The sequence below is a fragment of the Gadus macrocephalus genome, chromosome 5 (assembly GCF_031168955.1).
Source record: "Gadus macrocephalus chromosome 5, ASM3116895v1".
In the NCBI taxonomy this organism is placed as follows: domain Eukaryota; kingdom Metazoa; phylum Chordata; class Actinopteri; order Gadiformes; family Gadidae; genus Gadus; species Gadus macrocephalus.
Genome location: NC_082386.1, coordinates 19,086,408 through 19,101,407, shown reverse-complemented (window position 1 = coordinate 19,101,407; position 15,000 = coordinate 19,086,408). Strand labels below are relative to the sequence as shown.

Sequence of the window (15,000 nt, the reverse complement as noted above, 5' to 3'; positions counted from 1 at the left end):
CGGGCACTGCCACTATTTCATTTCATGTCTGTGACCAACAAAACTCTTGAACAACTTTAAACTTGACACATCCAGAGCGCTTGTATTAAAGGGGCGGGGTCAGGGGGCGTGGCTCTACTCCAAGATCTAGGTAAAAGGTGAGGGGGGGGCGTGGTCCAAAGGTCAGGCGGTGGATATAAGGGGGTTTGAACCGGGGAACCCTCTGGCTGTGTGACGGCTGCGTGAGTCTGGGATAGGACGGTTACCGTGGAGACGGGGGCGGGATGGAACAGAGGCGATGACTTAGCTTGGCAGGACGCCGCGGGCTGCTCGTGAGGCCGACCTCTCTGCGAGGCAGTGGGGAGGGGCCTGCCCACGTGTGCTCTGGAGTCATGCCTGGGGCCTACTGGTGGAGGGGTACTGGTAGAGTAACTGGTAGAGTGGTACTACTGGGAGAGCGGGTACTGGTAATAATAATAATAATAATAATAAATGAAATTTATATAGCGCTTAATATGGTACTCTAAGACGCTTGACATATTGCCCTATGAAAACTATGTAAGACAGACTAGGAATAAAAGAAAAACAGAGGTTAAACATGAAGAATAAGGTGGGAGTTAGGTGGGGAAAGCTAGTGTGAAAAGGTATGTTTTGAGGGCAGATTTGAAAGAAGAGAGGGTTGGAGAGACTTTGATGTGGGAGGGGAGTGAATTCCAAAGGGTGGGGGCAGCAACTGAGAAGGCTCGATCACCCCAAGTCCGTCGCTCAGTCCGTGGAACTTGTAGCAGGTTGGCAGAGATGGACCTGAGGAATCGGGAGGGGGCGTGGTGATGGAGGAGGTCGGCAAGGTAGGGGGGGGCTAGGCTGTTGAGGGCCTTGTAGGTAGTTTTATGCAGGGAGAGTGGTGTTATACTTGTAGGGAGGACCGTCTGCCTCCTGCCTGCCTCCGGTCCATCAGAGACCCCCGCTGCACTGCGGAGATGAACATTACATCTCACTTAGCGTGCGCATTACAGCCGCACAGACCTCAGTGGTGCACGGGGACCCGGGCGGGGGGAAACGCAGTCTGTGAGGACGTCGTAATGCACAGAATAAATAGTCACTCTGAGATCCGTTTGGCGAAATCGTCTCCTTCCATCCCGATATTACCCAAGCAAACGGAGGAAATTAACTTAACGACACCCGCTAGATCGTGTTATTAGTACGTCTGAACATATTTCGCCATACATAAAGTATAAATGTTGCACCGGCGGTTGCAAATGTTCAGGAAGACACAACAGATTGTGCAGATCGTAATGAATCACAAAGTATAACTTGGGTAACTTATATGAAAGCACGACGGACCCGGGGGTGATTGGAGGGCTAACCACGTACGTTTTGTTTACCATGAGAACCTCAGGGCCGCCGCGGAGCAGGAAGTTATTACACCGCCATGACAGGAACGGTAAACTACACACACACACGCACGCACGCGGACACGCGCGCACGCACATACACAAGCACACGCGCACGCAAACTAACGCGCGGACGCACACACTAAGGCACGCACGCGCGGATACAAGCGCACACACACACACACACACACACACACACACACACACACACACACACACACACACACACACACACACACACACACACACACACACACACACACACACACACACACACACACACACACCTGTGACATGACAGCGGGCTAGGGGTCACGGGACGGGGAGCTGTGACGGCGGGGGTTGTAGGTGGTCGCCGTAACAACCAACACACTGTCAGAGGGACCGCAGGGGGTCCGCACTTCACGGGAGGAGAGGAGAACGGTTCCCATCCCGTTATCAGGTTATCATCGGCCCCTTGGATGAAGAGGAGAGGAGGAGGGGGGAGAGAGAGGGAGAGGGGGGAGAGAGGGAGGAGAGGGGGAAAGAGAGAGGATCGGGGGATAGAGAGGAGTGGGGGAGAGAGGGGGAGAGAGGGAGAGGGGGGAGGAGAGAGGAGGAGGGGGGAGAGAGGGAGGAGAGGGGGAGAGAGGGAGAGGGAGAGAGAGAGGATCGGGGATGGAGACGAGTGGGGGAGAGAGGGGGAGAGAGGGAGAGGGGGAAGGAGAGAGGAGGAGGGGGGAGAGAGGGCGAGGGGGGAGAGAGGGAGGAGAGGGGGAGAGAGGGGGGAGAGAGAGGGAGGGAGAGAGATGATTGGGTGAGAGAGAGAGGAGAGCAGTGGGAGAGGAGGGGAGAGATAGACAAGAGAAGTGGGGGAGAGAGAGAGGAGTGGGGGAGTGAGAGGGAGGAGAGAAGTGGGGGGAGGAGAGGAGATAGCTGGGGGGAGGAGAACGTGAATGGGTGAGGGGATACGAGCGGGGAGTATAGGAAAGGGGGGAGAGGGGTTACCTATCACAACATAGTACAGCCTTGTGTAAGATGATACAGAATGAGATGAGAGTGGATGGAATATTAATAATACATCAGACCATCTTTTCAGCATCGAAGATGATGGTATCGCAGAGTAGTGTAGACGGTGCTCTAACAACATAAGGTCTTAATTGAAGTACGGTATGCGTTTACAATGTGGTCAATTAAAGTTACCTCACGCTCACTAAAACACAAAATACCAAAACAGCAAACGGGAAGTACACATCTGTACATCGCATCGTACAGATGTTTGTTGACGTGAGTCGTTGTGTTGATGGTGTTTGTTCGTGTAGTGCGGCTGCACTTAGGAAGATCAATGGAGCGCAGAAAACACCATTAATAAATGAAACGCTTCACGTGTGTGGTCTACTGTTTGTAACATATACACGGCCTTGCAGTGACACCAGCGAAATCTGACGTAGGCAAGTTCTCAGAGTTAACAGAGAGTGCGGTGAGCAGCGAGCAAAATTCTGAGACTAAACAACAACCACTTTAAAACTGTTATTGCCGGGGTGAAACCGTTTTTGGTACATGGAAATCACAGCAAATCGGTTTTATTTTCCGCGGTAGCCATTACTCACTCGACCACCGCTAATAATACTAACACAACCCTTGTGTTCTGATAGAAAGAGCTACCGGGCTCTCTGTCCAACAGGTTATGTTGGGAGGCACTTTGTCGTCCAGCACATGAAACAAGTTACATTATGCACTGCAGTTTTTTTATCGCTGGCTTTGATTGGTCTCCACCCCGCTAGTGATGGCTCGTGTTCCCCGAGCGGAAAGGCTCGGTTCGGTGCGGCTCGGTCCGCTTATATTGGCGTTTCCACCGCCAAAAGTTGGGCAAGGTCCCAAAATATGCGCTCTGAGGCCCTCCTATTTTCAATCCTCCTTCGTTCGGGTACCAAGGGGTCTGAAAGGGTGACGAAAAAGTTGGAGCTACACAATGCCGTCCGTTGATTGGTCGACAGTCGTAATTTCCGTGCGACAGGGGGATAAAAACAAACAAACACAGTACCCACAAGGTATTTCTGGACAACGGCGAAAGCTTAATTTGTTGAATGAAATGTCGTGCAAAAGTTTGGACGAATGAACAAAAGTTACAGTTGGGGTTTCCGAGCTAGAAATGGGGTCACAAGCCTGAAATGATTGGGAACCACTGCACTAATATACAGTATATCATACATTAATACATCTTTTAGAAATACAGCTTGAAAAACTGCATCAAATGGGTCAATAAATAGGTTAAAACTAGAAGGCGGAAACACAAGATACGAAGCACTAGAATAATAGAAAAACAGAAGATTCCTTGTTAAGTACAATACAATTATTATGTAAAACAGGGTCATTATTTTTTTGTGTTCGTGTCTCTAATGACGCACACAACGCCTTACTTAAAAAGGTACACACATTTATTCGCTCGTTATATGTGGGTTACGGAAACCCCGCCCCCTCTCATGGCCTCCTTCTCCCGGGACGTCACGAATGACGTCATCACGCAAACCAGCGAGTCCGAGCGACATTTCAGAGAACCAAGATGTAGGCCTACTTCTTGTTTTGATTCTTTGCAACACTGTACACCGTGACTCCACGCTGCTATAAACCGATCCAACAAAACATGACAGTGATTAACCCTACTTTCTGTGAGGCATGACGACATGAGGCTAAAGTACTGAACGCACGTTATTAACATCGGAAACCTGGCGTCGGTTTAAGTGCCGATTTCACGTTGTTACCTGTCAACGAGCCGAGAGGGCTGTGATGAACGCGGGCACGGCAGGTTAACGCGATTACACCGTCAACGCCAAGGTTCACCTGAAGATTAACAGCTGGGCGTGTGTGTGTGTGTGTGTGTGTGTGTGTGTGTGTGTGTGTGTGTGTGTGTGTGTGTGTACACGTCTATGCTTGTGTGTGTGTGTGTATGTATATCTGCGTGTGTGTATATATGCATGTGTATTTCTGTGAATGTGTGTGAGTGAAGGTATATGTGTATATGTATGTGTGCGTGCAAGGTGTGTTTTTTAGAGGGCGTTTTGACTACAGGTAGATGGAAGGCGAAGAGCCTGCATACACAAGTACCCCCCTGTGTGTGTGTGGTCATGTCATTTCAAGGGGTGTGTGTGTGTGTGTGTGTGTGGTAATGTTCATCTCAGAAGTCTGTGTGTGGGTCATGTCTTTTCAATAGGGTTGTGGGTAGGGGTTTGTGTACGTATGGTCATGTTGTCTTCAATATTCTGTGTGTGGTCAAGTCTTTTCAAAAGGTGTGTGTGTGTGTGTGTGTGTGTGTGTGTGTGTTCCTGTCGATTTCAATAGTTTGTGTCATGTGTTGTGATATCTGTTTCAAGTGTGTATTTGCACACATCCATGTATTCTGGGCAGGGGCTTACACAGATACTGTGTGTGTGTGTGTGTGTGTGTGTGTGTGTGTGTGTGTGTGTGTGTGTGTGTGCGTATGCGTGTGTGTGTGTGCATGCGTGTCCCCTTTCATTTGGAAGCCGAGGATGATCAAAGCCAGGGGGCGATGGTGACAGACAGAGAGAGGGGGGGAGGAGGAGGAAGAGGAGGAGGAGGAGGAGGAGGAGGAGGAGGAGGGGGAAGAGGAGGAGGAAGATGGATGCGGTCCAATCCCAGCGTTGGAAGCCTATCCATCAGCCTGAGGAATTACCCTGGCAGCCGCCGTGGGACCGGGCCTACCGAGACGCACGGGCTGCGGCGTGGCCCCGCCCCCCCCGGGACATACGGCTGCAGGGTGGGCTGACAGACGCGGCGTCCCCAGCGGCGCCGTGCATCAGCCCGTCACCCGCAGGCGCCGTCATCCACCGAGAGCCACGGGGAGCTGTTTACATGAAGGAGCAGGTAGGGGTTAGGGGTCAGGGGGGGTCAGGGAGAGGTCAGGGAGGGGTCAGGGAGGGATCAGGTCAGGGGTCAGGTAGGGCTCATTTAGGGGTCAGGTTGGGTCGGTGAGGTCAGGGAGGGGTTCAGGTAGGGGTCAGGTAGGGTCAGTGAGAGGTCAGGGAGGGTTCATGGGGCATCGTAGATCTAGTAGGCCTAGGGGTCAGGTGTTAGACGTCGGGGATCGAACACAGTAGCTTTGGGATCACCCTAACCGCCGCCAGACTCAGGACTCCTGGCTGTCCTGCTGTTCGTTGGGCAGCAACGTAACCACCACAGGAGACGCTTCTAAGTTTCTGTGTTTAACTGGTCCGCAAGGTGAATGGGGAATAATGGCGACAGACCGATCATAACACACTTCATTAAAAAAGCTCTTCTCAACCGACATTGAGAAGAGCAATAAAAACCGCTGTTGTTATCCAATCAGCTGCTGCGTCAGACCGATCTGGGCGGACGTGACAGCAGGGTGTCGCACATCCATGCTGCGCACACACAGCACAGCCGGGCCAACCCAGCCGCTGAGACAACAGATCCCTGAGGACCTTGTCCCTTCGGCGTGTGACGCACAGCGACGCGCAGAACTCTGCATCGGTGTCCCTGCAAAACGAAGGCTCAGCCGGGAAGTTGGGCACTGCAGTCGTGGAACACGGGGGAGTTCTCCCCGAGTCTGTTTGTGTGTGCATGGTGGAGACGTGTGTTAATCCGAAGTGCGAATGATGGGGGGAGCGCGCTCGGACGACGACGGCTGAGAAGGAACTGACTCACCGGTTTTGTTCAAGCGGGTAAAAAGTTACAACTGTCAGGGAAAGGCGGAGCGGCGAGAAGCCATCCAGGAAGAGGACTCCACCTGGGGACGGAAACAGACATTTGAGGCGTGCGCGGTGACGAACAGATGGCAGGCGGCGTGAATGCGCTCCGTCTAAATAAAATATTGACGCGCGCGGGACACGGAACGCTAATTGATCCGGGGAGTTCCCGCCGCGCGATTTACGGTCTTCTGTCCCGACACACGCCCCTTAACAACGTAATTGTGTTTTGCCGCGGCGATGATTGTTGTTGTTTAGCGGTTGCCATGGCAGCTAAGGAGAGAGCCAATCACAGGAGAGTGACAAACTGTCACATTAAGTCGGTTACCTAAGCCTAGAGAAGGAGTGTGCGAGTGTAATTGTAGGTATTTTCATTAATGTTTGTGTGTGTGTGGGTGTCAATCATTGTATGTGTTTGTGTGTCTTTTTTTAATGTTTGTGTGAGGGTGTCAATCATTGTATGTGTTTGTGTGTCTTTTTTATGTGTGTGAATGTGTGTGTGTCTTTTTTATGTGTGTGTGTCTTTCTTTTACTTGTGTGTGCGTGTGTCTTTCTTTTATGTGTGTGTGTGTGTGTGTGTGTGTGTGTGTCCCCTGTGTTTATGTGTGTATGAATCAGTTTGCTTGTGTGTGATTTTGTTTTGCCAGCGTGCGGTGCGTGTGTGCGTGTGGTCAGCGTGTGTGTGCGCGTGTGTGTGAGCGCTACCCAGGCCCACCTCTTGTTATTGTGTGTTTGCGTGTGTGTTTGTGTGTGTTGATGCGTTTGCTTGCGTGTGATTTTGTTTCGGCAGTGTGCGTTCGCCGTGCGCGCGCGCGTGCGTGTGCGTGCGCGTGCGTGTGCGTGCGCGCGTGCTTCCCGGGACCATCTCTTGTTGTTCCGTGTTGGATCAGAATGAATAATTAATTTGGCCGTGAACCAGTTTTGTGAACCGGAGCGTTCGCCTCCCATTGTGTTTGGAGCGCCGAGTTGCGTTTTCCGCGGCTCTTTGATGTTCGTCAGCCGCGCTGACTCAGAGCAAACCGGGGATAAAAATAGCGGGAAAAAAGGAGCAGCAGCGGCAGCGGCTTCCGCGGCTACGCTAACCCTCCGGAGGATTCCCGCGGCCGGATTTGAAGATAATCCCGACAGACGAGCGCGGGAAAAAGAGGCGGCAGAGTGATCCCTGACGCGTTACCGCCCCGTCGCTCGCTAACGCTAACGCCGCCGCCGTCAAGGGGCTCTGCTGCTAATCTACCTGGCCCCGCAGTTACGTAAGGCCCTTCTGCCGCTACGCTACGTCGCTGCTTCAAACACCATGGAGGTCGGGGGGTCGGCTTAGCGTGGATGTTGACAGAGGAACGCGGGGAGGGTGAAGAAGGGCGACCCTGAACATACTGAAAAGGGCCGCCAGATTGAACCGCCATACGGGATGCTGATTGGTCGTTACGAGGCTGACTCCAAATCCACCCACTTGAGACGACACACGCTGGAGTTGTTATGTCGCCTGCCGTGCTGTGATGCAAAGGGCTACCGCGGCGCTAGCCCACAACATGCTACACGCTACGTCCCTTGCTCTGCTAGCATGTGGGTTGATGCAGGCTCGGAGGTCGAGAGGTTAATTGTCTAGAGCCCCGCGGTAATTAAAGGGCCTGCTCTTAGCCCCGGTTCTGTCACACAGCGTCCATCCACTTGTGACATCACATGTGGGAGGGCTGATCTGCTCTCACCGCCGGGATTCAAACGGTAATGGCTCCGACGTGCAACGCCATCATAACTTAAGTGTTTTGTTTTGAAAGCCTCCAGGTCAGGGTCTCCCAGCGTGGAGGTCAACAGGGGGGAGAGAGGAAAGGGGGACCTTGGATAATTAAAGGGGGCCTCTCCCTCTCTCGTACAACCAGGTGTTACTCATGAGAAGTGTCGTTCGTGAGCACCAGAAGCAGCCTCAAGAAGCCGTTTCAAAATCGATCCACTTGTGACATCACAAATGGACCCGTCAACCGAGATAAGCGGCTCTGTTGGAACGCGCCAACTTGTAAGCTGGAGCTGTTCCATCTATCCCCCTTCCACCAAGCTCCCACTTGTGATGTCACAAGTGGATCGACCTTGTCACCTGAGGGTAAAACCAGGGGCCCTTTAAGTCTCTGTTTCCCCGGTCCTCAGGGCTCTCCACGGGCCCCCGTAGAGCCCCGATAAACAAGGCCACCGAGCGAGGCCCAGAGCACATCCCTCAAGCCCACAGCAACGCAGCATCAAGCGGCGAAATGTATTCATGAATTCCAACGCGGTCATTAAGGAGCAGAAAAAGGCAATCTAAGCACTCCGCTGCGTGCTGTGTGAGCGCGGTACTAGCGTCAGCGTGAGGAATGTGATCTAATCCTCCAACCCGGCATCTGAAGAATGCTTGACGGAGGACGTGCGCGCCATGAAAAAAACATGAACCCGAGCGAAAAACTAACAATGCTTTTACCCTACGGATATGGATCGTGAAAAGCGAGCTCATGCACTCCCGGGCGTCAGGAGAGCTAGGGGTGGGGTTCAGACCGTTGGTTCGCATCCCTCCCGCTTTGAAAGGTCAGCCCCCCACTGAGACGACCCGACCTCTCTCACATCCAGCTTCAGTGACGGAATATAGATGTATATATTCACAGCTCTGAAGAGGGGCTACTAAATAATGGATTGTAGTGGGAGTGCATGCGTATACCGGTCCACACAGGTCCATAGCCGTCCCACACAGGTCCGTACAGGTCCGTCCAGGTCCATACCGGTCCAAACAGATCCATACTGGTCCGTATAAGACCATACAGGTCCATGCGGGTCCACACCAGTCTATACCGGTCCATGCTGGTCAATACCGGTCCATACAGGTTCTCCTGCTGGACCCCGATCCCCTCAACGGGGGTCCCACGGGTCCCTGCAGCTCGGAGGGTCCCACCTGGGTCCGTGTCAGACCAGGAGGTCCTCTCCATGGGGGGGTCTGGTTCTTCAGAGTCCAGCCTGTATCTGTGAGGGACAGCAAAGGGTCAGGGGGGAGGGGGGAGGAGCAACCTGGACGTGAGGCAGCCTGGGCGCCCCTGAGGTCGTTAAAGGCCGCCGTGGGCTCAAGGTCGCCGGGCGCGACCTTGAGACAGGCTTTATGGCCGCGTGTCGGATGAGGCTGAATAACGGGGGGGGGGGGGGGGGGTCAGGGGGTCCGATGGAGGACCTGGACAACATCTGGAGATTTAGGGCTGGGAGGCATAGCTGCAGAGCGTTTACATGGACGCGGCCACGAGAGCCCGGCTGTAGATTCAACCGAACGCAGAATGGTAAATGGACGGCATTTATGCAGCACTTTTTCCTCAACCAGTGGCCGACCAAAGCGCTTTAAAATATTGCATTGACATTCACCCATTCATGCATACATTCACAACGACGGCGGTGTCAGCCATGCAAGGCGACAGCCAGCTCGCCGGGAGCAGTCAGGGTGAGGCGTCTTGCTCAGGGACACCTCAAAACTCAGCGAGGAGGAGCCGGGCGTCAAACTAGCAACCTTGCGGTTACCAGCCAACGTGCTCTACCTCCTTAGCCACTGCTGCCCAGAAGGAGCAGATCCTATGGGCGGAGTGCAGGTAGAACCCCAGATCATCCCCTTCGTCACACGTCCTGTCTCCGATACACACCAAGAACGCCTTCCGGAATGTGGATACTTGGGTCCCCCGCTGACGAGGGACCCAAGAGCGTCCAGAGACTACACTGAGGCTCCGGCGGTGGTAGAGGAAGGGCGATGTTGACGCCGTCGTCCAGATGCTCAAGTGTTCGCCGTATCGGACTCCAGGGAGATCCCATCGAGACCAGGAAACCGCTCGCCAGAGACGGGTGAGTGTTGGGGGGTGAGACCCGGGCATCGGGAGTTCATTACCGTCTCCTCTCTCCCCCATCCCTCCCCCCGTCCTTGACAACAGTCACCCGGCGGCGATGGGTCCCCCCCCCCCCCCGCCTCGCGCTGATGGCATGCAGCTGCAGCGGAGGCTTCCCGGGGAACAGGAGGCATCCATCATCCCGCTGTTGTAACAATAAAAACAGGAGAGGACCGGTGGAGTGGGAGGGGGAGGCGGAGGAGTGATTTAACACACAAGCTAGTTAGGGCTAACAAGTCCTTGGAGGACACCGGCACGCTGCTAAAGGTGAGCTCGATAGATCACCGCGGTGGAACAGGGCTGCGAGAGAGGGGAGAGGGCCGAGGGCGGTGTGGCGGCGTGCATAAGGACAGTGATTATAGGGGGTATTTATCAAGACAAAACAGGACGCGGAGGCTACAAAAGGTTAATGTCGGCGCCAATTAAATATAATTGGTGGGTGATATTTGGCTGATATTTGAGTTTGTGATCCTCTCAATTGATTTTTAGTTCGGTGGGTTGTTTTCGTGGCGTGGAGTGTGTTGAAGCGAAGAGGAGGATAACAGGGTCAAAGTCCGATAAAAGTACAAAGAACCGCTCAGGCCGGTGGAGCTAAGACATCCGGAAGGCCCAAACATCTGCATTTCAACACTTTTTCTTTAAAATAAATCCGTCCTTTCCTCCTTTGCTTAACGCTTCAACCTGCAGCCTCATGGTCAAAACTAAACCTACCCGAGAGAGAACGGAGGGGAGCTATTTCCAACCAAAGACTGGGAACCAGTAGCCCTCCGCTAAATCTACCAGAAGAATATAGTTGGGCTGGGGGGGATTCCAGTTTTCAGCTTTCCAGTTCCAAGCTCTGCCAAGTCACAGGGAACTAAGTAGTGTCTCGCGAGAGAGACACTAGGTTTGTTGAATACACGAAAACGCCAACAAAATGGCCTCATTCTTATTCGAGTCTCTACCGTTCATTTTAGGGATTGTCATCAGCCCAGACCTGTAGTCTAAATCACTTTAATATAAATCACAGTCATCGAATTATAAAGGTCCAAACTGAAAAGAGGAGGAGTTCATGTTCCCACGCCATCGTTGTTCAATGACGCCAGTTTGGAAATCGGAAGGCGGTGATTCCGATGATTCCTCTCATCAGCAACACTCAACCCTGCTCCATATTTAAAGGGCCCTCTTTAGCAGGGGGCCCCTTAATGGAGCCAGGGGGAGGGCGGTTCCGGGATGCTTCGGAGTGCATTAAGGGCGCCGTGTGAGCCACAGGAAAACCCCACACATGTTTAAAAGCATGTTTTAATCATGGCCAGAGTGCATAATGGACGAAGGCCCGGGCCTGTGTGTTTACATGAATACCCAGAAGGACTCGCTACACACGGAGAGCCTGAGGGACGCGTCACCGTGCGTGTGTGTGATGCCCAGCGCACAGTCACGTGCGCGGTCACGTGCGTGGTTGGCTTGTGATAAATCTGTTTGTAACAAGCCAACAGATTGAGAGAGAGAGAGAGAGAGAGAGAGAGAGAGTCAATCAAAAGATACACCCTGCAATTTAATACACTTTACAGATTTGCTTTGTGTGTAAATTGTCAAAAGATTATTAAATACATTGCATTGCATTATGGTATTATAAGCCGAATAAGCATATTTAATTTTTTTTTATCCCTTAAGGTTTCTGCAGTTTCAGAACAGTATACTTTTACCATATGATACGTTAATTAAACTACAGTTGACTTTTACCATAATTGACAAAAAATTTATTGCAGCGTTGCTAAAGTCCAGGTTGGCAAATACCTCTAAAAAGGTCAGAGCAGGTTTAGAAAGCTCAAAAGTCTGGATAAGAAAGTGTGAAATAATTCAGAGACTTAAGATTACACTTTAGCACGTAGGGTTCTCTTCCCTGTGGACGCAAGCCACTCGCAGAGTGGCTTGCGTCTAAATATATTAATTTCATGCATATGTACATACGTTAGTTATTAAAATGAGTCAAAAGGGCTCACAACTTTTCTACTATAACTCAGATATATTTCATATAAGTTTTGGGCTTACTAATGAATAAACAGACTCGTGTTCAAAAACCCTCCTCTTCTGAAGAAGCGTTATCTGTGTCGATCCACTTGGATCGGAAGTGGGCTAACCGATTCCATCAGCCAGCCGAGCGGTGTTCGAGAGCAACACGGATATTACAGCGCCAGCTGCTGGGACATGGATGGAATCCACAGCAATTAGGCTCGATTAATGAAACTTTATCTCCTCGAGACAGGAGATAAAGCTCACTCTTTTTTGGTCGGACTTTTCATTTAACAACATTTTTTACATTTCGGTGCATCTGCTGCCGTCACACGTCCTCCTGGCCGCGCTGGACCAGCGAGCCAGAAAACATGGCTCAGCACACACACTGGTCGGTAGTATGTTGCTTGTGGCAGCGAATAATTAGAGTTTGTTTATAGACAAGACATCGAGAACCATCGAATTATGCACCATTAAACATCTAATTTAGAGTGGATCGACGCGGCTAAATGTTCTTCAGAAGATGAGGCTTTTTTAACACGAGTCTATGTTTATTCATTAATAAACCCAAAACTTGTATCAAATATATCTGCGAGTAATGGTATATTAGTCGTTAACCCTTTAGAAATGTATTTCCAATTGCCGTGTTGTTTTTTAACTACCAGCAGTAACGTCCTTTGAGGCTACTCCCGGCTGGAGTTGTACTCCCGGTCGCTTGTGCGGATAAACACACTCGCTGTACCACCACCGAACGGGAACCAGTCGTCTACGGGTCCCAAGAAGCTCCCAGAACCCCCCCCCCCCCGTAAGGCCATCAGACGAAGGACCCCGAGACCGGGGCCCTGGGGACGTAGTGGTCCGGTCCGTCTGGGGGGGGGGGGGGTCTCCAGCTGGCTGAGTCTCCACAAGGCCTGGGGCCCCAGTCCTGGGGGCCCATCTGGGCTCCAGGACCTCCCGGCTACCACGCACGCCGCCTGAATACGATGCCGACGGGGGAAAAAAGCTCAGGGAACCAGGGTTTAGATCCGCGTTTCCATAGAGACGGAGAACAGAGGTAATGTGCAGTGTGACACACGCGTGTACACACCTAGTCGCTTCGCGTGCAGCAAATTACCCAAAGTCCGTGACAAATGTGCAGCGCGGGCTTTTTGCACGTGCACACCTACAAACGTTTGTCTAAAGTGTATGTTATTTCAAAACACTTTAGCGGTATCGTTCCCATCTACGCCACACAGCTAAACGCTCGCGTAAACACAGGTCTGGCAGGCATTCCGTGTGGACGCTCGTCGTGGCCGTCGTCGCCGGAGTGGAGGGCTGCTGCGTGATACGTACAAGCTCTCAGCTTTGATCAGACGTCTCCGTAACGTATTTTAGCACAGAGGGAAGCGTCGTCTTCTCTGCGGTTAATACGACATGTGGCCCGCTTCTGTTGTAACATGAAAGGTTATGCTGCCGTGTTGCAGTATAGGGCGGGGTCGACTCCCTTTGATACGTTGAGCAGAGCAGTGGTTCTGAACGAAGTGTTCCTCTTCCACCTCTGGAGGACCAGGCCGGGGCCGTTCTGTAGCAGACGCCGCACGGCGCCGATTCCCTTTGAGGAAGGGATCAGAGCTGGACGGTAAACGGTAAACTGACTGCATTCATGCAGCGCTATCTAACCAGTCAAAGCGCCTCACAATACTGCCTCACATTCACACACCGACGGCGGAGTCAGCCATGCAAGGCGACAGCCAGCTCGTCGGGAGCAGTCAGGGTGAGGGCGTCTCGCTCAGGGACACCTCGACCCTCAGCTTCGGAGGAGCCGGGGATCGAACCAGCGGCCTTCTGGTTACCAGCCGACCCGCTCGACCTCCTGAGCCACACGCCACCCGGCGTGGCAGACTGTGTCTTTGCGCACGTGACCATGTTCTCGTGCACAAGGTCAAGCGCTTTTTGCACGTGCACACGAGGTGGTGCACGTGCAGGTAGTAGAGCAGCTGTCACTCCCCGTCCTGCTGTAGAGAGACCCCCCCCCCCTCGGGAAGCATCGACTTCCTCCTGAAATCACAAAGAAACCACAGGAGGGACTTCGACCCCAGGGAGGTGGGGGGGAGGGAGGGGGGAGAGACACACAGTTAGATACAGAGAGACCCACACACACACAGAAATCTAGGGAGGGAGGGAGAGAGAGAGAGAGAGAGAGAGAGAGAGAGAGAGAGAGAGAGAGAGAGAGAGAGAGAGAGAGAGAGAGAGAGAGAGAGAGAGAGAGAGCAACAAATCGAAGTAGATGCAGAGAAAGAGAGTGAGACAGCCAGAAAGAGAGACAGACGGAGAAACAGGAGAGATACACAAAGAGAGAGACAGCGAGGAGAGGGGAGACGCGTGCACTTAGAGATAGTCAGAGCGGAAGAGAGATACAGACACAGAGGATCATTTCTCCAGAACCAACATCCCAAATCTTTGTGGACTTTTATTGAACACATAAAAGAGATTAAGGACAACAGACCTGCTGTGTGACGCTTCCCTCCGTCTGTATTATCTCTCTGACTGTCTAGCCGGTCGCCCGGTCCGTCCCTCCGCCCAACACCGCTGTGTGGACAGAGAGAGACAGACCGAGGCTGGATGGAGCCGTACCAACGGACAGGAAGGCAATGAAACGGGCCACGACGTAACTGGTTGTGACAGAGAAATCGACCAGTAAAGTACAACAGCTAAACGCTGCTCAAAGAGGGAGGGAGGGAGGGAGGGAGGGAGGGGGAGAGAGAGAGAGAGAGTGAGAGAGCGATAGAGAGGTTTTTATAAGATATATCGCTGACGGCTGCCGATTTTACACTCTGTAACCTTAAATTGTGTCGACATTCATTATGGAGCTCAGTGAGTGCCGTCGTGTGTGTGTGTGTGTGTGTGTGTGTGTGTGTGTGTGTGTGTGTGTGTGTGTGTGTGTGTGTGTGTGTGTGTGTGTGTGTGTGCGTGCACGTGTGTGTGTGTGTGTTTTACGAAGCGTCTGGAAGAGTGATGTGAGGAGGGCACCTGGGAGGATCAGAGGAGAGGAGAAAGGATCCATCTTCTTACTTTCAG

At 52.4% G+C, this 15,000-nt stretch overlaps 2 protein-coding genes across 2 annotated transcripts in view; both read right to left on the bottom strand.

Moving 5' to 3' along the window:
- Window positions 1-373, bottom strand: part of LOC132458241 (attractin-like) — a 21,642-nt gene extending 21,269 nt beyond the window's left edge. Inside the window, exon 1 of the mRNA XM_060052812.1 lies at window positions 246-373. Coding sequence (XP_059908795.1) covers window positions 246-373 — 128 coding nt within the window. The remainder of the gene's footprint in view (window positions 1-245) is intronic.
- A 1,305-nt stretch (window positions 374-1,678) lies between these two features.
- Window positions 1,679-15,000, bottom strand: part of LOC132458237 (uncharacterized) — a 20,168-nt gene continuing 6,846 nt past the window's right edge. The window contains exons 4-8 of the mRNA XM_060052802.1: window positions 9,596-9,753; window positions 8,757-9,049; window positions 5,782-5,901; window positions 2,556-2,565; window positions 1,679-1,745 (exon numbers count right to left, since the gene is read on the bottom strand). Of these exons, the coding sequence (XP_059908785.1) occupies window positions 1,679-1,745; window positions 2,556-2,565; window positions 5,782-5,901; window positions 8,757-9,049; window positions 9,596-9,753 (648 nt within the window). The remainder of the gene's footprint in view (window positions 1,746-2,555; window positions 2,566-5,781; window positions 5,902-8,756; window positions 9,050-9,595; window positions 9,754-15,000) is intronic.